At 45.3% G+C, this 21,353-nt stretch overlaps 1 protein-coding gene across 1 annotated transcript; it reads right to left on the bottom strand.

Moving 5' to 3' along the window:
- Window positions 1–2,397: 2,397 nt before the first annotated feature.
- Window positions 2,398–20,594, bottom strand: LOC126470970 (uncharacterized). The gene is made up of 2 exons (XM_050099017.1): window positions 20,340–20,594; window positions 2,398–2,763 (listed from the first exon to the last, which is right to left on the bottom strand). Exons 1-2 carry the CDS (start codon window positions 20,592–20,594, stop codon window positions 2,398–2,400), a joined length of 621 nt encoding a protein of 206 aa, XP_049954974.1.
- Between the last annotated feature and the right edge of the window lie 759 nt (window positions 20,595–21,353).

Below are 21,353 nucleotides of genomic sequence, written 5' to 3'. Positions count from 1 at the left end.
ATCCTACGGTCTTGGCGTGCATCCGTGCGTCGCTGCGGTCCGGTCCCAGGTCGACGGGCACGTGCACCTTCCGCCGACCACTGGCGACAACATCGATGTACTGTGGAGACCTCACGCCCCACGTGTTGAGCAATTCGGCGGTACGTCCACCCGGCCTCCCGCATGCCCACTATACGCCCTCGCTCAAAGTCCGTCAACTGCACATACGGTTCACGTCCACGCTGTCGCGGCATGCTACCAGTGTTAAAGACTGCGATGGAGCTCCGTATGCCACGGCAAACTGGCTGACACTGACGGCGGCGGTGCACAAATGCTGCGCAGCTAGCGCCATTCGACGGCCAACACCGCGGTTCCTGGTGTGTCCGCTGTGCCGTGCGTGTGATCATTGCTTGTACAGCCCTCTCGCAGTGTCCGGAGCAAGTATGGTGGGTTTGACACACCGGTGTCAATGTGTTCTTTTTTCCATTTCCAGGAGTGTATTTAGACGATATTGTTGTGTCCGGTCGGACGCCTGCTGAACATTTCCGTAATTTGGAGTGTTTGTTTAAAGTGTTGTCTCAGGCAGGCCTACGTTGCAACATCGATAAATGTTCATTTTTCTTTACGGAGCTGGAGTATCTGGGACATGTTATTAATGCTCAAGGCATTCATCCCTCCCAGTCACATTTAGCAGCTATTCGTGATTTGCCCGCCCCTCGCAATCTGCATGAATTGCAAGCAGTTCTTGGCAAATTGACGTATTATATTAGGTTTATACCTAATGCATCACAGATTGCTGCATCGTTGCATCGTCTCCGCCGTAAGAATGTTCCGTTTGTGTGGTCAGCAGATGGCCAATCCGCCTTTCAGCAGCTTAAAGAGGCTTTATTGAATGATCGTTGTCTGGTCCATTACGACCCTAACAAGCCTCTGGTGTTAGCTTGTGATGCCTCTTCTTTCGGCCTCGGTGCTGTGTTGTCTCACTGAGTCGGTAACACCGAACGTCCTATTGCGTTCGTATCTAAATTGCTAAACAAAGCTCAGTGTAATTATAGCCAATTGGACAAGGAAGCGTTGGCTATTGTGTTCGGTGTCACAAAATTCCATCACTACCTCTATGGTAGACCATTCTATTTAGTAACAGATCACAAGCCCCTGACGTCACTGTTTCATCCGTCTAAACCAGTTCCTCAGCGGACAGCTCAGAGACTACAACGTTGGGCTCTTTTGTTATCACAATACCAGTATGAGATACTGTATCGCCCTACAGCTCAGCATGCAAACGCTGACGCGCTTTCTAGATTGCCGATTGCTGCGGATGATGTCTTCGATTCCTCTGACGACTCTTGCCATCAGATTGACGCTGATGAGCATCAATCCCTCCGGGATTTTCCGATTGATTATCGTCAGGTGGCACGTGAGACAGCTACGGATCCTCATCTGAGTTTACTATTACGTTTTGTTCAACGTGGTTGGCCGTCCAAGGCAAAGGACATATCGGATCCTGTGGTTCGTCGCTATTATCCGCAACGTCATCTGTTGTCTGTTTCGCACGGAGTTTTGCTGTTACGCACCGAGAATGACCAGCTTCGTGTAGTGGTTCCCCAAGTGCTCCAATCCAAGGTCCTCGACTTGTTGCATCAAGGTCATTGGGGAGTGGTCCGCACCAAACAGCTTGCCCGCCGTCATTGTACATGGATCGGCATTGATCAGCAGATTACGCAGATGTCTACAGATTGTTCGACGTGTGCCGAACACCAAGCTGCTCCGCCTCAACGCTATTTTGAGTGGGCACGCCCTGCCGGTCCCTGGCAGCGAGTACATATTGATTTCGCTGGTCCATATTGGCATTCTCGTTGGCTCATCGTGATAGATGCATTTAGTAATTTTCCGTTTGTTGTGCCTATGCAGTCTACAACGTCTGCACAAACTATACAGGCGTTGACTTCAATTTTTTGTATTGAGGGTCTTCCAGAAGTTTTAGTGTCTGACAATGGTCCACAATTTACCTCTGCTGAATTTGAAAGTTTTAGTTCTGCCAATGGCATTCGCCATGTTCTTACTCCGCCGTTCCACCCTCAATCGAATGGTGCAGCGGAACGTTTTGTACGCACATTCAAGGATCATATGGACCGCCTTCGTGCTACGCACTCTCGTCAGCAGGCCCTCATCACGTTCCTGTCGTCGTACCGGACCACGCCACGCGACGGCCCTTCGCCTGCGGAGCTTCTCCACGGCCGTCGTCATCGCACCCTACTACGGTTGTTGCACCCCCGGATCGACCCGCCGCTTCTGAGCATCGCACGCGCTTTCAGCGCAACGCCGCCGTTTTTTTCAGAGTTTATTACGGTCGCCGTCGTTGGGAACGTGGTACCGCGATAAGTGTCCAGGGTCGCGGTTTTTATACTGTTCAAGGTGCTACTGGGGTGCACAGGAGGCATCAGAACCAGTTGCGCCGCGCTGGCCGCCCGGATTCTGCCGCTCGTTCTTTGTCCACAGATTTGGTCCGCGGCGGGTTCCAGCCGCGCCTTCCGACTTCGCTGCCGCCCCCAGGGCAGCAGCAGCAGCCGTCGCCGCTACCACGCCGACAGCCCGTCCCGTTGATGCCTCCCGCGCAGCTTCATCCGGGAGCGCCCCAGGTGGTCGCTCCGGCGCCTGCGGTCCCTCTTCAGTCGCCACCGCCTTCGGAGCTGATGGACGTCGACCCCTCAGCCGGGCCGCCTTCCCAAGCGGTGGCTGTGCAGCCTGTCCTGCAGCCGCTTTCCTTGGGCACCCCCAAGGAGTCTGACACCGCAGCGCCTTGTCCGGCGCCCACTCAGCAGCCGTCGACGCAGCGTCAGGAGACGCTGCCTCTCTTCGTGGGTCCCGACGCCCCGTCGCGTCCAGTACCAGAAGCTGCGCCCGTGGTCACAGGCGTGCACCCTGACCTTGGTTTTCAGTCGGTGTTTCCCGAGGCCCCGCGCAGCCAATGCTGGGGTGCGGACCGGGGACTGCCACCGACAACAGTCTCCGCCCCGGTCTCTTCTGCTACGCCTGCGGCCAGACCCCTCCCCCGCCGTCGACGCTCGCCACGTCATTATTCCACGACGGTGCGGCGATTTGGGGGGGAGGAGTGTTATATCCTAGCCAGTAATGCCACCCGAGCCCGCTGCCAAAAGGTTGGCAGCATCAAAGTCCGGACGCCGTCCGCATAAGCAGCGCCAGCGAGACAGGAAATCGCCGCAAGTCTGCGCGCGCCACCGCTGGCTTCTGGTTTCTTAAGCGCTGGAGTCGCGAGCGCTAGGACAGTTCTGTATTCGCCGCTCAGTTGTATACTCGCCACCGAATTGTGTACTTGCTAGTCAGTTGTGTGTTCATCGCAGCAGAGTTGTTGTTTGTCGTCAGCCGACGTTGACCTAGCCACTCCGACTCGAACTAGACAGATTTCTGTGGACACGGAGTTCGCTACTGTGTTTCTGTATCTTCGTTAATAAAGATAAGTACCGACTTTTATTTAATCAGAGTGTTTGGGTTTTCATCTTTCTGTTCACTGTTCCAGCGGACCGGTCGGCCCGCTATTAAAAGTGTGGCGGTGACTTCGTAAGCTGTTTCTACAGCGAATTGTTTGTCGCTACGAACTCCGCCACAAAACCCCCCACGAGGACAATGCTTCCAGCCATTACCTTTTCTCTTCTTAGGCATCTCTCCACAGTTATTTCTTATACGTCTCTGCGATTCGTTTCTGTCTCCTACTAACATGTTTTGGTCATTTTCCGCTACATTCAGTATCCTGTTACCTGTAGGCGGACCGTACTTTATTTTTTCAGATTCCATCTTTCACTTCCAAAGGAAAGAGTACTCCACATCATCCCTTTTGCAGTGTGTTTCTATATTTCTATCACTTGTATGTTTACTTCTAAGAATATTATTCGTAAACACAAATGGTTTGCTATTGCTGTTCTTCGCTTTACTTTTGTTAAGCATCTATTTCTCTCTCATTCTGGTCCTGAAGTGGCTGAAGTGCTGTACTTTTAATGCCATCAGTTTTTATTCCTGTGTTCACATGTTTATTACTTTTTCTCATTGCCATTACCATTTGTTGTTGTTCTTATATTTCTGTGTTATTCTTTTCTAGATTTTCGGATAATAGCTGCAAAATGTTGTTCATTTTGTTTCCAAATCTGGAACTATTAGGAAATTGTTAACAAATGTGATGCAGCGTATCTTTTCACAATTGAATTTAACTGTTAATGTTTCCTGTTCCGTTGTTTGTATTGCTTCTGTAATATATATACACGGTGTTAAAGAAAGTGGTATTCCATATTTTGCGAGTCGGTAGTATGGACTAAAACAAGACAAACTGCATATCGTAGGAGCTACACGCACTTCTTTAGTACAAGAGAAGTGTTTTAAGTAGAACAACAGATGTGTTTCACAGTAGTAAAGGTGAAAAAGTGCTCATTGCTCTTAAGATATTGATTTCAGACTCATTTCTCTTGTTTAGTGGATATGTTTGTCTTGTTTCTGTCCATCTTAGCAGTTCTCGGAATACGGATTACTTGTTTATAATAGCCTATATTCGAAGCAGATATGTAGACATAGGACGTCTAAGCTTATTCATTTCCAGACTTTATATTCCTATTATATTCCATTTGTATTTGTTACTGGCCTCTAATGTATTCAAAAATTGGTACTAATCAACTCAATCCAGGCCAGTTTTTTTATAATAGTAAACTTAAACCTTCCATTTCGAACCATTCCTATATCAATGAAGGAATTATTTCTTTATCGGTTCATTTCTTCTCTTTTAACTAGCAGCACATACAAACCTGGAATTTATTTGGTTGTTCTTACTCTGTTCCCGAATAGGCCTGCCCCAATAAACCGATCTATATTTCCTTTTATTAAAATTGTACGATATTCGTACGTTTCTTGGAGGCACGCTGTACTTTTCACTGTTGATTGCCTTGGCTGGTTTTTCTTTTAAAGTTAAGCATAAGATAAAATATACTTTAGAGTACTTTACTAACGTTACAGTCATGATCTATAACATATCCTCCAAGGTATACACTCTTTTTCTCCAGGACATTTCTCGTAACTTAGAATAGAATTGCGCAGTAATGTCCACATGTAAAATTGAAATACGTTCAACGTTTCGTAAGTGTATTTCCTCACCTCCTGGCATGGGTGAATGATAACACATATGTCAAACAGGAGAGGCGAGGCCTGTGTCACCTAATCCCAGGTCGTTCGCGCTCGTTTCTGCCAGCCGCTTTGACATGGGAAGTGCGTAGTGACAGGGCTAGGAATCAGAGAGTGAACGTACTGGTGACGTAGTTCTTGGTGTCTCAGCCTAAAGACGTTCACCCTAGTGTACTTTCTGTCAGGAAATATCGTCGTCGGAAAGTGGACAGGATGGTTTTCTCATCCTTTGAAATTGTGAGATAGCCGCATCAGCACGTTTCCAAGATAGTACACAGTTGTTCACGAGATTTGTTTCTCGTATATCTTTCTCTTTATTTCTCCTTTACATTCAATTTTGATATCAGCTGACAACTGCCTGCATTGCCTTGGTTAAAAATGATATGACAAAGAAACAAATTGTTTTCATGTTTAATACTCCGAAGGCGCATGCAAATATATGAATTGGGTTACGATTTACAGATTTTATGATCTTAGTCATAACAGTAACGTTGCATACACGAATTTTTCTTGAGCAATGAGCATTACATAAAGATACGTGCTCGTAGTGGTATTTAGTTCTCACTAATACGAAGGGAAGACTTATTTCATTAACATTTCTGAAATCAGCTGTTTATCTTAACTGTAGGCGTTTACTCCGAGCGCGGGACCGCGTTGACACGAGATGTGAACAGGCGACATCAGCGGTCACGGTTGCCTTCGGTAAATGCAGCACATTGAGCGAACGAGCACTTGTAAAGTCGGTAGAGAATATCTCGCTATTTTAATCAAATTTGTTTCTTCTATATATCTTAGTCAGTGGAAATACAGAAAAAAGAACTGTGTAGTGAAGGCTAGCAATCGTTTTGAATAAGCGAAGCAGATTAGCTTTACAGCCATGCACCAGAATCCAACACTTCAACAGACTGCCGCACTGTATTGAACTACTTGCACTCCACCTCATCATTAAAAAGCATAGGAGGATGGTATATTATGAAAGAAGGCCTACCTGCGTGTTGTAACTGGCGCTTAAAGTACATTCTGTTCTCCGTCCCGCCGCGCGGGATTAACCGAGCGGTCTGTGGCGCTGCAGTCATAGACTGAGCAGCTGATCGCGGAGGAGGTTCGAGTCCTCCCTCGGGCATGGGTGTGTGTGTTTGTCCTTAGGATAATTTAGGTTAAGTAGTGTGTAAGCTTAGGGACTGATGACCTTAGCAGTTAAGTCCCATAAGATTTCACACACATTTGAACATTTGAACATCTCCGTAGCTGTAGCTTATTCTATAGCCATTGCAGTTGTCGATTTTTTTCACAGTATGGAAATTAAGTATTCATAGTATTAGTCAGAAGTATTTAATTTGTAAGTTAATGGATGATCATTTCTTTACAGGACCATAGCCCGAGTCATAATAGCAGAGCCGTCCAGAACTGGTTTCAAGGTCAGCAGAGAATAAAACTTCTTCCTTTCGTGGCAAAATCAGCAGACCTCAACCCCACAGAAAATATGTGGTTCAAAAAAGGCTCTGAGAACTATAGGACTTAACATCTGAGGTCATCTATCCCCTAGGACTTAGAACTACTTAAACCTAACTAACCTAAGGACATCACACACGTCCATGCCCGAGGCAGGATTCGAACCTGCGACCGTAGCAGTCGCGCGGTTCCGGACTGAAGTGCGTAGAACCACTCGGTCACAACGGCCGGCGAAAATATGGGGGGCTACGAGGTCGTTACCAAGGAATTCAGAAACTCTGTGGGAAAATATAGAGAATACATGGTGGGAGATAAACGATCATAACAATCTCTCGATGAATTTAGCCTTATCACTTACCCGACGTCTTCGAGTAATTATAGACAACGAGGGAGGATGGGTTGGGTACTGTAAGAAAAACAAAGCCCAAACCAGTTGCGAGGTCCCAAAGTGTTCCGGAAACCTACTAAAGCTAAATGGTCCATGTACAGGGTGTTTCAAAAATGACCGGTATATTTGAAACGGCAATAAAAACTAAACGAGCAGCGATAGAAATACACCGTTTGTTGCAATATGCTTGGGACAACAGTACATTTTCAGGCAGACAAACTTTCGAAATTACAGTAGTTACAATTTTCAACAACAGATGGCGCTGCGGTCTGGGAAACTCTGTAGTACGATATTTTCCACACATCCACCATGCGTAGCAATAATATGGCGTAGTCTCTGAATGAAATTACCCGAAACCTTTGACAACGTGTCTGGCGGAATGGCTTCATATGCAGATGAGATGTACTGCTTCAGCTGTTCAATTGTTTCTGGATTCTGGCGGTACACCTGGTCTTTCAAGTGTCCCCACAGAAAGAAGTCACAGGGGTTCATGTCTGGCGAATAGGGAGGCCAATCCACGCCGCCTCCTGTATGTTTCGGATAGCCCAAAGCAATCACACGTTCATCGAAATATTCATTCAGGAAATTAAAGACGTCGGCCGTGCGATGTGGCCGGGCACCATCTTGCATAAACCACGAGGTGTTCGCAGTGTCGTCTAAGGCAGTTTGTACCGCCACAAATTCACGAAGAATGTCCAGATAGCATGATGCAGTAATCGTTTCGGATCTGAAAAATGGGCCAATGATTCCTTTGGAAGAAATGGCGGCCCAGACCAGTACTTTTTGAGGATGCAGGGACGATGGGACTGCAACATGGGGCTTTTCGGTTCCCCATATGCGCTAGTTCTGTTTATTGACGAAGCCGTCCAGGTAAAAATAAGCTTCGTCAGTAAACCAAATGCTGCCCACATGCATATCGCCGTCATGAATCCTGTGCACTATATCGTTAGCGAATGTCTCTCGTGCAGCAATGGTAGTGGCGCTGAGGGGTTGCCGCGTTTGAATTTTGTATGGATAGAGGTGTAAACTCTGGCGCATGAGACGATACGTGGACGTTGGCGTCATTTGGACCGCAACTGCAACACGGCGAACGGAAACCCGAGGCCGTTGTTGGATCACCTGCTGCACTAGCTGCGCGTTGCCCTCTGTGGTTGCCGTACGCGGTCGCTCTACCTTTCCAGCACGTCCATCCGTCACGTTCCCAGTCCGTTGAAATTTTTCAAACAGATCCTTTATTGTATCGCTTTTCGGTCCTTTGGTTACATTAAACCTCCGTTGAAAACTTCGTCTTGTTGCAACAACACTGTGTTCTAGGCGGTGGAATTCCAACACCAGAAAAATCCTCTGTTCTAAGGAATGAACCATGTTGTCTACAGCACACTTGCACGTTGTGAACAGCACACGCTTACAGCAGAAAGACGACGTACAGAATGGCGCACCCACAGACTGCGTTGTCTTCTATATCTTTCCCATCACTTGCAGCGCCATCTGTTGTTGAAAATTGTAACTACTGTAATTTCGAAAGTTTGTCCGCCTGAAAATGTACTGTTGTCCCAAGCATATCGCAACAAACGGTGTATTTCTATCGCTGCTCGTTTAGTTTTTATTGCCGTTTCAAATATACCGGTCATTTTTGAAACACCCTGTATATTCTCATTAAATGTGTCACTGCTTGATTCTTACACATAACAACTACTAATTAAATTCTTTACTCAAAGAAATAAATAAAGAAATGTATGCGCAACGGATAAATGTTTGATTTTGTAGTATTAACCCCAAATTTGGTACACTGTTAATCGCCCGACTGTGTTTAAAGAAAATACGTAAGCAACCTGAATCGTAACTGGGCCTGCATAATAACTCCTCCTCCGTTCTGTATGCTATTTCTTTTCATTCTGTCTTACTTTCATCTCTCAAAACATAATAACGGTATTACCACTAACATACAGGATGAAATTTCCTGACAGCTGATCTTGTAACAGCATATATACAGATATTTTACTTCCTATGGTTTCTCACCCACGGGAAGGAATGAAGGATAGCCCACAATGCTTGATTCATAACGTCACAGCAACACACTATCACTCTTATTACCATTGGGCAAAGCAATGATAGTATCTCCAAGCGGACCAGTACTAGAAAAATTCTGTAACTTCTTCAATCACACCTCTCACTTACTGACGTGCCTCAGTGTTAACTAAAGTCTCGTGGCTGGAAAGTTCACGCGGTCGCGATTCCGAAATTTACGTTCCCCCCATATTCGTGCACGGCACGTTATTTCAACTGAAAAAAAGCCCTTCACAAGTTACCTAGACTGATTTCCTAATTATATCTCGGCACCGTTAAATAATATACCATCCAAAACCTCCCGGCCAAAAGATACATAAATACATACACAGAACTTTTCACAATACTTACAGTTCATGTATAGCGCGTATAGCATGGCAACACGAATAACTATTATGCTGTTTCACTTTTATTTAATTGAGGAAAGCGATCTCACTGATTCCCACGTATCTTTCAAATCCTGTTGTTTATAAACATCAGCTTCACACGTAAATTTCTACTGACTCATTTCACAAAAGGTGACTTCTTATTCTTTCATATGAAATTAGTAACCTTGCCTTTATCCGTGAATTTCAGAAACTCGTCAAATTACAAATTGAAACGCACGCAAGCTACAAATTGCTTCTTCGAAAACTAATTCTTTCAGATCAAAATTAAGAGCATTACTTTCTACCATGAATTTCTGTTAGCAGCTCGATTAGTTAAAGCCACGAGATAATATTTTCCTACGCTTTCAGATCAGATTTTGAAACAAACTAACCAAAATCATGAATTTAAATTGATCATTACTAAAAAGAATTATGGTAAATCAACATATTCCTACTTATAAACTCTTGGTTCCTAGCACTCAGCCACCCACTCTACATCATTTTCTTCATCAGCCCCATATGGTGACTGCCAGGTCTTTAGGCTATAACAGTTCTTCACATGTATCCTATTTGTGTCGTACCTGCTTTACAATTGAATTCTAACACTTTACTGTTCACCGAATTACTCAAACGAAATATCAGATTCCGTTAACTTTTAAGTTACTCTTCGCGGTCGCGACGTAGTATTCTCACATTCGCCTATCTTTTACCTGCCTATAAACAATTTGGTTCCCTCAAAAATATTATATTAAATTAAATATACCCTGAAAGAGAAGATTTCCACGTAAGGTGGAACATTAAAGCTTTAAATAACTCATTTCCTTTCCCTTTGCGGAGAGCATTTTAATCCGCCACTTCTTCAGTCCACCCGTCTGCTTCAGTCGTCCCCAGGCAAGTCCGTTTCTCTTACCACACTACCGCTATCCCTCTGCCTAAGGTGAGGGTGGTGTGAACTCTGGCCAATCAAGGCTCCAGAATTTGAAGCATTTGAAACTCCTGGCTGTCTTCTCCCCAGCACACAATGAAATCTGCCCGCCCTTTTCTACTCAATGAGCTTAACGTAGAAATACAGACAAATATAGCCCCCTTCTCTCCAATGTCAGAGACAGACCTTTACCTTAGAAAACTCTCATGTCGCTTCATATCGATACGTCATTGCCTTCCCATGATTCTAATAATTTCGTTTCAATATTCACTCCCATTCTATCCACATTGCATACTATTTACCTTGCTCTCAACCCAATCGTGGACTATTTAAGATAAGGTAAGTGGGAAAAGTGATTTTTCATACATTATACCAAAATAATGGCTCTGAGAACTATGGGACTTAACTGCTGTGTTCATCAGTCCCCTAGAACTTAGAACTACTTAAACCTAACTAACCTAAGGACATCACACACATCCATGCCCGAGGCAGCATTCGAACCTGCGACCGTAGCAGTCGCGCGGTCCCAGACTATAGCGCCTAGAACAGCTCGGCCACCCCGGCCGGCTATACCAAAATAATAAACTCATCCAGTTGCTCTAATCAATTTACTAAACACAGCAGGTTGGTTCAATAAAAATCAACACCTCAGATCGAGCGTCTGATACCTGATACCTGATGTAACGAGATATTCTACTAACTACATGTGGATAGTAATTCCCGTGTGAATAGGCTGATATTTTTGTAGTGACAGCGCCTTTGGGCTATCAGGAAATAAATTCGGAGGAATATGACCAAATTCAGGGCGCTGCGTTGACCGTGCCCACGCTCGGTATGCTGAGCCTGTTACTCTTACTGTTATTTTGTTTCTTTCGTTCTGAGGTGTACCACGAAATAAAATTCTCATCCGCTAAAGGATTTTCGCTTCTGTTCGAAAACCTTCTTGAGTAACCCCGCAGTGAACATTACGCAGAGATAATAATTTGCCGCACGGGATTAGCCGAGCGGTCTGAGGCGCTGCAGTCATGGACTGCGTGCCTGGTCCCGGCGGAGGTTCGAGTCCTCCCTCGGGCATGGGTGTGTGTGTTTGTCCTTAGGATAATTTAGGTTAAGTAGTGTGTAAGCTTAGGGACAGATGACCTTAGCAGTTAAGTCCCATAAGATTTCACACACATTTGATAATACTTGTAGTTTTTGAAGTATAGGCAAATGTTTAAGGATAATGAACTGTAGTCGAAGTTAAACCAGATGATGCTGAAGGAATTAGGTTATGACATGCGACAGTGAGAGTGGTAGCCATTGTTTGCTATGTGGGAAGCAAGAAACCTGAGGCCTCTAGTAGTAAAATGTATGTAAAATGCAATAACAAGAAATCCTTTTTGATGGGGTAAGGATGCTAATACCATATATATCTGACGTTCAGGAAACCTTATCTGAAAGTATATGACAGGCTTCCTGCTATTATGTAATATTACTTTCAGCAGACACACAGATAACCCATGGTAGGGCTTTCTCGTCATCCGAATCACATAAATTGGAATAAAAATCAGAGGGTTATTACTAATTTGTAGGCACATGGCCACACCACATTATCTAAAATTTGGAGAACAGACTCTCTCGCGATAGATTGGATGTCTGGATCCTATAATGAAATATTCAGGCTACGAAAACACGTTCTTCTTGCTGTCAGCGTGGTCCAGATTGCAACGTTGTAGGCATCCTTTGGCAACCCTGTTGGAATAACAATGATTTGCAGCGGGTCCGCAGTTCGTGGTCGTGCGGTAGCGTTCTCGCTTCCCACGCCCGGGTTCCCGGGTTCGATTCCCAGCGGTGTCAGGGATTTTCTCTGCCTCGTGATGACTGGGTGTTGTGTGATGTCCTTAGGTTAGTTAGGTTTAAGTAGTTCTAAGTTCTAGGGGACTGATGACCATAGATGTTAAGTCTCATAGTGCTCAGAGCCATTTGCAGCGGTGGGACTGATTTATCCTGCTAAATTCGCCTGACATTTTCTTGTCATCTCTATGAAGTATTCTGAATATTCCCTCTGAAGATATCTTACTTAGTTAATAATATTTTGTGAGTACAAGGTCATTTCATGCAGAATCTACCCCTTGTCTCATCCTTCACGTTGCGAGTTATCAGTTATCTACTGCAGCCGCGGTTATGGCAATGAGAGTGTTTATGCAAGAATTCCTTGGCATCCTAGTTGTAAAGTAGTGACTTTATAAAACGGTAGTTACCTCCGAAAGCAGTTCCAGGATTGCTGCAAAAGATGTCTCTTATAAATTCCCTTCAGTAAGTTTTAAATCAGGTGTCCTAGCAAACTGGCAGGAGTTGCCATGATCGTAGACCTCACTAATCTTAAGTCACATCAAAATTACCTACAAAATTACTGAACAGATTCGAAGCATCTATAAGAGTCACGAATTTGTACTTTGTTCATCAACTCGGTCTGAAATGAGAGGGCAAAAATTACAGGGACAATGACCAAGTTTTTTAGTATGCATTATCTGTGGTAGATCTGGAGGTGAAAAAGTACGAAAATGCACAACTGCACTTTTGCGAACTTCTGTTTTATTTTCGCATCAATATTGTTGTGAACCCACCATCTGGTATCAATGCTTTACATTAGCATCCATTATAACTAATCATTTTCATAGTACACCTGATAATATAGATAAGTAGGGCACAAGACAGAACGTAGATAATGTCCGTTTGACGTCAACAGTGTGTAACATTTTACTTCTTTTGAATAGGACACTGTTGCTATCCAATCATTTGAGGTTTAGTTAAAATAAGCTTACGCTGCAAGAGAATTCGCTTGTATTTTTCAATGTGTAGTCTGTTGTCAGTTTGAAGGCCTTCAATTACATCGGCAACTTAGTGCAGCTCCGCCGAGGGTTGTTTGGAGTAGGGTGGAGATAGCAATGTGAAAGTGGCGAGCTGTCGAAGACAATCTTCATATTGTTAATACGATTGGGACTTCGTATATTCTTAACGACGTTTAGCACTTTTGCGGTCAGTCACCCAATTTCAGAATTCATGTTGAGTAATCCTTCTAGGTTGTCATAATACTGTCTTTTTATATTGATGAGTCGTCTGGATAGTCGTCACGTTCAAGTGCCATCTGCTTGCAAATTTAATATTACGATCCTAGGAACTACCCTGCAATACGTTTTGTATTTCATAATCGGAACTATCTGCATTAACCGTCATCAGAACAACGTCAGGGAGCAGAATGCAGCGGTGCGGTGGTAACTACTTGGGGACCTGCTTGAGTCGTGTCCTAAGGAAAGGGTAGTTGCTGGTTCACATAATATTACACTAGCGAGAAGTACCGAATTTTACGTTTTCTCTGCAAACATCCAGAACTAAATTCACTAACAAAATGCTAAGAAGATTTTTGCATTGTACCAGCTCAACGATCAACCTATTTTTATAGATTTTTATTTTCACAGCCATTCTCGTTCTGCATTGCAATAAACTTCATTCATTACTTGCTTGTTCTTGTTACGATTATTATAGTCATTCTCTCACTCGTAAGAGTTTTCACATACCTATTTGGTATCCACGCCCATGAAGAGTGGCTATGAAAGACGGGAATAATGAATGTTACGTCATGCAGAATACACTCATTTACATCGGCACCTCGTGATCAACGCTTCAGGAGAAGTGAGATACATGAAGATATGAATGGGAGGACAGATAAGCTGGCACAAAAATGTAGTACGGACTATGCAACAGTAGCAGAGAGCTGCTAATTTCGGACCTTGACCGTGAATTACCCTTTGGTCAGCTGCAGGTTAGAGTGTTGCAACTGTAAATGGAAGGCTTTGTTTGATAGTCTTGTGCTGATGCTGTCTTAATAAATTATGCCGGTGGATAAAAAACGGTTTAGTTTTGAGACCTAACCCTCGAGGGGGGGGGGGAGGCACACAGCGGTCTGCTTCATGAATTCCAAGCAAATACGCAAGAAACAACGCAGGAAGGGTTCGAACGACTACTTTCATTCTGAGACATGCATTTGGAATTTGTTCAACGTTTAGGGGCCAAACAAGAGGTTAAATTACGGAAACATTGGTTAGGCTACTTAGTATATAATAGAGCATACACATTTCAAGTGGGAAACGCATGTAGACGCAGACTTCCTCGTTATCCATATGTGAGGCATATCTTTCGTGTTAACGAAAGTAATATCCCGTTTTACTTCTTCTTAAATCTCAAATGAAATGAATGGCATGTGGAATCGAATATTTGTTGACTGCGTCTCGTCTTGTTTCCAAATGGTTCAAATGGCTCTGAGCACTATGGGACTTAACATCTGTGGTCATCAGTCCCCTAGAACTTAAAACTACTTAAACCTCACTATCCTAAGGACATCACACACATCCATGCCCGAGGCAGAATTCGAACCTGCGACCGTAGCAGTCACGCGGTTCCAGACTGAAGCGTCTAGAACCGCACGGCCATCTCGGGCAGCATTCTTGTTTCCATCCCTACTAACATATTTCTTCAATCTCGTGGTAATCATGACATTCTATATGTATGCTGCAAATGATTGCACCTGGACACATTCGACATCGATGTGCAAAGCGTTTGATATCTTACATTATATTCAATTAAAATAAGCTTTCGATGTATTTTTACTTCTTTTGTATTTGGAGTTGATAATGAACGTTACGGAAAATTATCTTACATGCTATATGCTGAATGAGAAACACTGAATCATCCGTTTTGCTTTCTCTACGTTGTAATGGCATAATGTCGGCGTCAACAGCCTTCTTCCACGCCGGAAGGGGAGAACGAGGCATAAAAACCAAACGTGCGCGTGCGTCTTCCCTCTGAAGAGCCGTTATTGGACAATCGCGACAAGCATTTCGCTAAAGAACAGCCTCGTAAGAGAGCTGAGAATTGGAAGCGTCGTAGCAAGTATTTGTCAACACTGTAATAGTGCATTTACTTCTGGGCGTAGCCCGGCATTACGTCGCTAAATTCACCTGGAATTCGTTTTTCACATCGAAGACTCATACGATATAATCCACTGTAAGATGAGACACTTAGAAAGTGTATGTAATTTCTGGACTCCAAGAACGGCGTTCTTCACATAAGTAACACCTGTTTGTGTGTTTAATGTTGCGTTTTGAGGCTTAGGCACTATTTTAATGCCTATTTTCGGCCTGTTGCCGCCAGTGTGTCGTTAGCTCAGTGATTTCCTTGTGCGTTGCAATGCTAGTGCTATATGAAATGGCAGTTCGGATCTCGGTGAAGGCCGCTGAACATAACCTTTCATTTTCCATTTTAACTAATGGAGTTGCAAACTGCTAAAAATGAAGAATGACTTTACACATTAATATTCGTGCAATTTCGACTTAGTAAATTATGTTCGTATCATGGATGTCTGCTTTGCAAATGCCAAGGTGCTTCACTGTAAAATAGTTTCTGAAAAGATTCAAACCGACTGTCAATGATTCGAGTTTCAGCATTGTTCGTCATATAGTTCTAACATGTCAGGAGGTTGTTTATGAAGTGAACATGTTGATCAATATAGTTCCCTACTTTTGAATTTTTGCAATAGCATTTAATTGTAGACTTTTCTGACACCGGCGTTAGCAATTCCTTTCCATTCTCTGCAACTTCAAAAACGATAACGTTTTCTGGTTTAAATCTGATGACCTTAACTATCACTTCCGATCAACGTTAAATACTTCATGAATCCATACATGGATCTCCAAATGTGCAGTGTTCCTGCACTGCTGCAGAGCATGCATTGTAAGGTTTTCACACAGTTTATCGCGTAGACTTACCATAAGGAATGAAACAAAAACTATAATACACTTTACACCACAGACGCTCACTCCTGCTTGACGAAAACATCCGAATATTGGCCAAAAGTTGTTCAAATAATTGACTTTGAAATGAAACAAACGAGGTACGAAGCATTTATAAATTCATCGAATGTAGTGAGATGGTTTAATTTCGTCCCCGTCTATAAAATTAATTTCGGGCCATATTCAGCTCCTGCCGATTAATGTAATACAGCACCCATCTACTAATCAGGGCGTCCGTCTCCGTTGCTTTCGAGCGTGAATGGAAATTGTAGAAATCTTCTGTGGAGTAACATTTAAGAATAATGAAGCGTTTTAAATTATCTAAAGGGATGAGCGGTAGCAGGCGCTTTCGATAAAGAACGGGAGAGTGCAGCGCCACTGCTCTCGCCACGGCCGCCGCCGGTAGCCAGCAAATGGTTCCCGGAGCTTTATTGCATACGGCGTCCAGAGGAGGACAGTCTGCAAGAAATCTGCCGCAAAATGGTTACTAGATAAAAGTTTGTTATCGGTGTGTCAGAAAGTGAAATATATTGAGTCTGTATTACCATTACAGTCACGTCTTCAGCATTCAGACAGAAGAGGCTATAAAATTTTTTTGCCCCAGGTGGTGTAGATCCACAAATATTTTAGATAGAAATGACGCACGGTACCGCTATACCACGGGCCGAAACAGTCCGTAGTTTCTCTAATATGGGATAAGACTTTCTCGAAGAAGTGCCGCAGTCTACAGTGTTGCCAGATTGTGCAGGTAGCCGGACTTGGAGAATTAGCGAGTTGGTCAGTTTATTTGTCCCATGTCGCGATCGGCGCGGACTTAACCTCTGCAGCGGCCGGCCGCCGGTCGAGTTTTATGTCAGAGAGTGTACATAGCTCTTATTTTTAAACTGACATGACGATTTCTAGCATAGCTCACGATATCAACATCGACAAAACTTGTATAGTACCACTTACTGTACTGAAGGAGAAGATTGTATAATGATGCTAACGTAAGTATGTTGTTATTCGTGTATTGCAAATCTTTTATATAATTATTTTTGCTTTTATGTTGGTTGCTGTATTTTAGTATTTTAGGACCCATCTTTTGCAGATCCGAAGATGGCAACATGAATTGCTGAAACCGGTAATATACACTCCTGGAAATCGAAATAAGAACACCGTGAATTCATTGTCCCAGGAAGGGGAAACTTTATTGACACATTCCTGGGGTCAGATACATCACATGATCACACTGACAGAACCACAGGCACATAGTCACAGGCAACAGAGCATGCACAATGTCGGCACTAGTACAGTGTATATCCACCTTTCGCAGCAATGCAGGCTGCTATTCTCCCATGGAGACGATCGTAGAGATGCTGGATGTAGTCCTGTGGAACGGCTTGCCATGCCATTTCCACCTGGCGCCTCAGTTAGACCAGCGTTCGTGCTGGACGTGCAGACCGCGTGAGACGACGCTTCATCCAGTCCCAAACATGCTCAATGGGGGACAGATCCGGAGATCTTGCTGGCCAGGGTAGTTGACGTACACCTTCTAGAGCACGTTGGGTGGCACGGGATACATGCGGACGTGCATTGTCCTGTTGGAACAGCAAGTTCCCTTGCCAGCCTAGGAATGGTAGAACGATGGGTTCGATGACGGTTTGGATGTACCGCGCACTATTCAGTGTCCCCTCGACGATCACCAGTGGTGTACGGCCAGTGTAGGAGATCGCTCCCCACACCATGATGCCGGGTGTTGGCCCTGTGTGCCTCGGTCGTATGCAGTCCTGATTGTGGCGCTCACCTGCACGGCGCCAAACATGCATACGACCATCATTGGCACCAAGGCAGAAGCGACTCTCGTCGCTGAAGACGACACGTCTCCATTCGTCCCTCCATTCACGCCTGTCGCGACACCACTGGAGGCGGGCTGCACGATGTTGGGGCGTGAGCGGAAGACGGCCTAACGGTGTGCGGGACCGTAGCCCAGCTTCATGGAGACGGTTGCGAATGGTCCTCGCCGATACCCCAGGAGCAACAGTGTCCCTAATTTGCTGGGAAGTGGCGGTGCGGTCCCCTGCGGCACTGCGTAGGATCCTACGGTCTTGGCGTGCATCCGTGCGTCGCTGCGGTCCGGTCCCAGGTCGACGGGCACGTGCACCTTCCGCCGACCACTGGCGACAACATCGATGTACTGTGGAGACCTCACGCCCCACGTGTTGAGCAATTCGGCGGTACGTCCACCCGGCCTCCCGCATGCCCACTATACACCCTCGCTCAAAGTCCGTCAACTGCACATACGGTTCACGTGCACGCTGTCGCGGCATGCTACCAGTGTTAAAGACTGCGATGGATCTCCGTATGCCACGGCAAACTGGCTGACACTGACGGCGGCGGTGCACAAATGCTGCGCAGCTAGCGCCATTCGACGGCCAACACCGCGGTTCCTGGTGTGTCCGCTGTGCCGTGCGTGTGATCATTGCTTGTACAGCCCTCCCGCAATGTCCGGAGCAAGTATGGTGGGTCTGACACACCGGTGTCAATGTGTTCTTTTTTCCATTTCCAGGAGTGTATATGAATAAATGATTTTAGCGACCTTGGCAGTTGAAAAATTATTAGTAGTTAGTTTTCTATCTCTTTCCAATCTGCATCTTTAGGGGGTGATCAAAAAGTTTTCGTTCTAAGGTTGTACAGTTCATAATCGGTATATTAATCAGGCAAAATCACACCAATCGCACCACCGTCGCAAAAGTCTGAAGATGCCCGTTTGGTAAAACATCGTGTTCTCCTATGTGAAGAAGTATGTAACAGCCTGCTCCACATCCTCGTCTGACACGAATCATTGACCCTTCAAGGCCTGTTTTAAATTATCGATACCGCGATAACCGCATGGAGAGAGATTGGGACTAGTCCGCAGCTCGTGGTCGTGCGGTAGCGTTCTCGCTTCACACGACCGTGTTCCCGGGTTCGATTCCCGGCGGGGTTGTGGATTTTCTCTGCCTCGTGATGACTGGGTGTTGTGTGCTGTCCTTAAGTTAGTCAGGTTTAAGTAGTTCTCAGTTCTAGGGGACTGATGACCGTAGATGTTAAGTCCCATAGTGCTCAGAGCCATTTGAACCATTTTAGAGATTGGGACTATATGGCGGGAGCTCGATTGTTTCCCACTTGAGTTGGGATAATTTATGCTGGCCTCGCCGATCGATCGGCGTCTTATTTCGAATTGCAATCAGCACGGAGCTTGGCGCGCTATTCCATAACGGTAGCTTTCGACATACATGCTGTCCCATACACATTATTCACAATCCGACGGATGTCTACCGGTGATTGTCCATGGGAGAAAGGAATAACAGCACGTTGGTCCTGTTTGGACGCATCTGGAAAAATGTCGCCACAGTCCTCGTGTCTGTAGTTTCTGCACACACATCGGAAAGACACGATGCCACACTAATCCTTTGTCTACATGTTGGAGCTTATATACCCACAACGGAGTTGCGCTACGTAGCTTATCAGTTGCAGTGACACCCCCAAACGGAAACTTTTTGATCGAGCCGTATACATCCTCTTCACTTTGGCTACCGTCCGTTAATTAGCTAACCAAATATCACATCCGATTCAATACTTTTTGTAGTGTCTTGCGGTCGACAGGAAAGAACTAACAATCAAGTTTTAACATTCTTTATTTAACTAAAACGCTTTCTTGGCGTGCACTAGTTTCCAGACTCAAGAACAATAAGAAACACAATAATTCTCGTGGTGTCAAAAGCCACATAAAAGTTGCAAGAGAATGAAAAGAAATAATAATAACCAAAATACTACACTACACAATTCCCAAGTGGCGAGTATCTACTGGGCTAAAGCCAGCATAGGTATTCGCTGGAGCTGTCCTAGCTATAGGTGCACACTGCCTGTCTGACTCTCCTTGCATGCTTACAACACCGATTCTGCGGAGTGCTACACTTAGTCATATTAGATCAAATTGGCTTTTCAAGAAGTAGTGCTGTGTTTATACGGAAAGTCTGTTGATGTTTACATTCACCGGCGATATTTTGATTTGAGCTCCTGAAGGGAGGTCGTCTGCCCACCTTGCTTGTCTGTTGTGCGGCCATTCTAACTGATAAGTGGCCGCTAAGACATTTCTACCCCTGAAAAAGGGAATGCACAGCACCACAAACGTCCATAGGAGTGGGGGCATCCTGGTCAACATCCAAATGTTCATGGATATCGCGGGATGGAGGCGGCGACACAGCAGGGGCAGCTGGCGGCGGAGGCAGCAGCTGAGGCGAAGCCAGAAGTGGAGGTTCTGTCACAGGGCAGCCGGCAACAGTCACTGGCAGCTTCCCTGGGGCATTGTGGTCGACTAGACAGGGGCGGAGCTGGTTGAGATGCCAGCAGGTGCCAGATCCATTGACCCACCGAAGAGATGCCATCGCCTGGCCGCAGATCTTGGTGATGACGGCAGGCACCCAGCACTCGCAAGGTGAGAGAAGATCCACACCCAGAACTCCTGCCCGACGCAGAAGGAGTACGCCAGAGTGCAGGCAAGAAGGTGAGAAGTCTCGGGACCAAGGACAGATAAGGAAGAGCAGAATGGCCGACCATGAAGTATCTCTACTGGACTTTTACCAGCATGTGAGGTGGCGCGTTATGTAGCCAAAAAAAGAAGTATGGCCTCCTCCAGCAGGTGATGACGCAGCAGCTTATCAAGTTGGGGCTTGAATAGCCAAACAAAATGTTCTGTCTGGTCGTTGGATGCAAGGTGAAACAGGGCAGCGTGGATAAGGGAAATCCCACTGGCAGCACAGAATTGCTTCATCTCGGTCAAAGCAAACTGTGGACTGTTATCCATAACGATGGTTTTGGGGAGCTCCTCGACAGCAAAGAGGCGCCAGAGAATTTTGATAGTCTCAGCAGAAGTGGTGTTCATCATCCAGGATACGTAAGGGTATCCCAACCCAGAGTCGATCAGGGTGAGCTACTGGGATCCATGTAACAGCCCAGTGAAATCGAAGTGGAGACATTCCCACAGAGCAGCTGCACCTGGCCACGAAAAATAATGGTGTGGCAGTGCTGCATGATGTGGTTGGCATGTGGTGCAGGCCGACACGAGGGAGGCAATGTCTTTATTCAATCCACACCAACAAAGGTGTCGGTGGGCCTGCTGTTTGGTGAGGACGATTCTCCAATGG

This window comes from Schistocerca serialis, chromosome 3 (assembly GCF_023864345.2).
Source record: "Schistocerca serialis cubense isolate TAMUIC-IGC-003099 chromosome 3, iqSchSeri2.2, whole genome shotgun sequence".
Lineage (NCBI taxonomy): Eukaryota > Metazoa > Arthropoda > Insecta > Orthoptera > Acrididae > Schistocerca > Schistocerca serialis.
Note: the sequence above shows the minus strand (reverse complement) of the source record. Positions and strands in the feature narration are given on the sequence as shown.

What these genes read in the sequence shown, in the direction of transcription:
- LOC126470970 (XM_050099017.1), bottom strand. Translation starts at nt 20,594, where the DNA reads ATGGCATCTCTTCGGTGGGTCAATGGATCTGGCACCTGCTGGCATCTC. An exon ending in ATGCCCCCACTCCTATGGAC is followed by an intron (nt 2,764 to 20,339) that starts GTTTGTGGTGCT and finishes CTGCGGTGTCAG; the next exon opens with ACTCCTTGGGGGTGCCCAAG.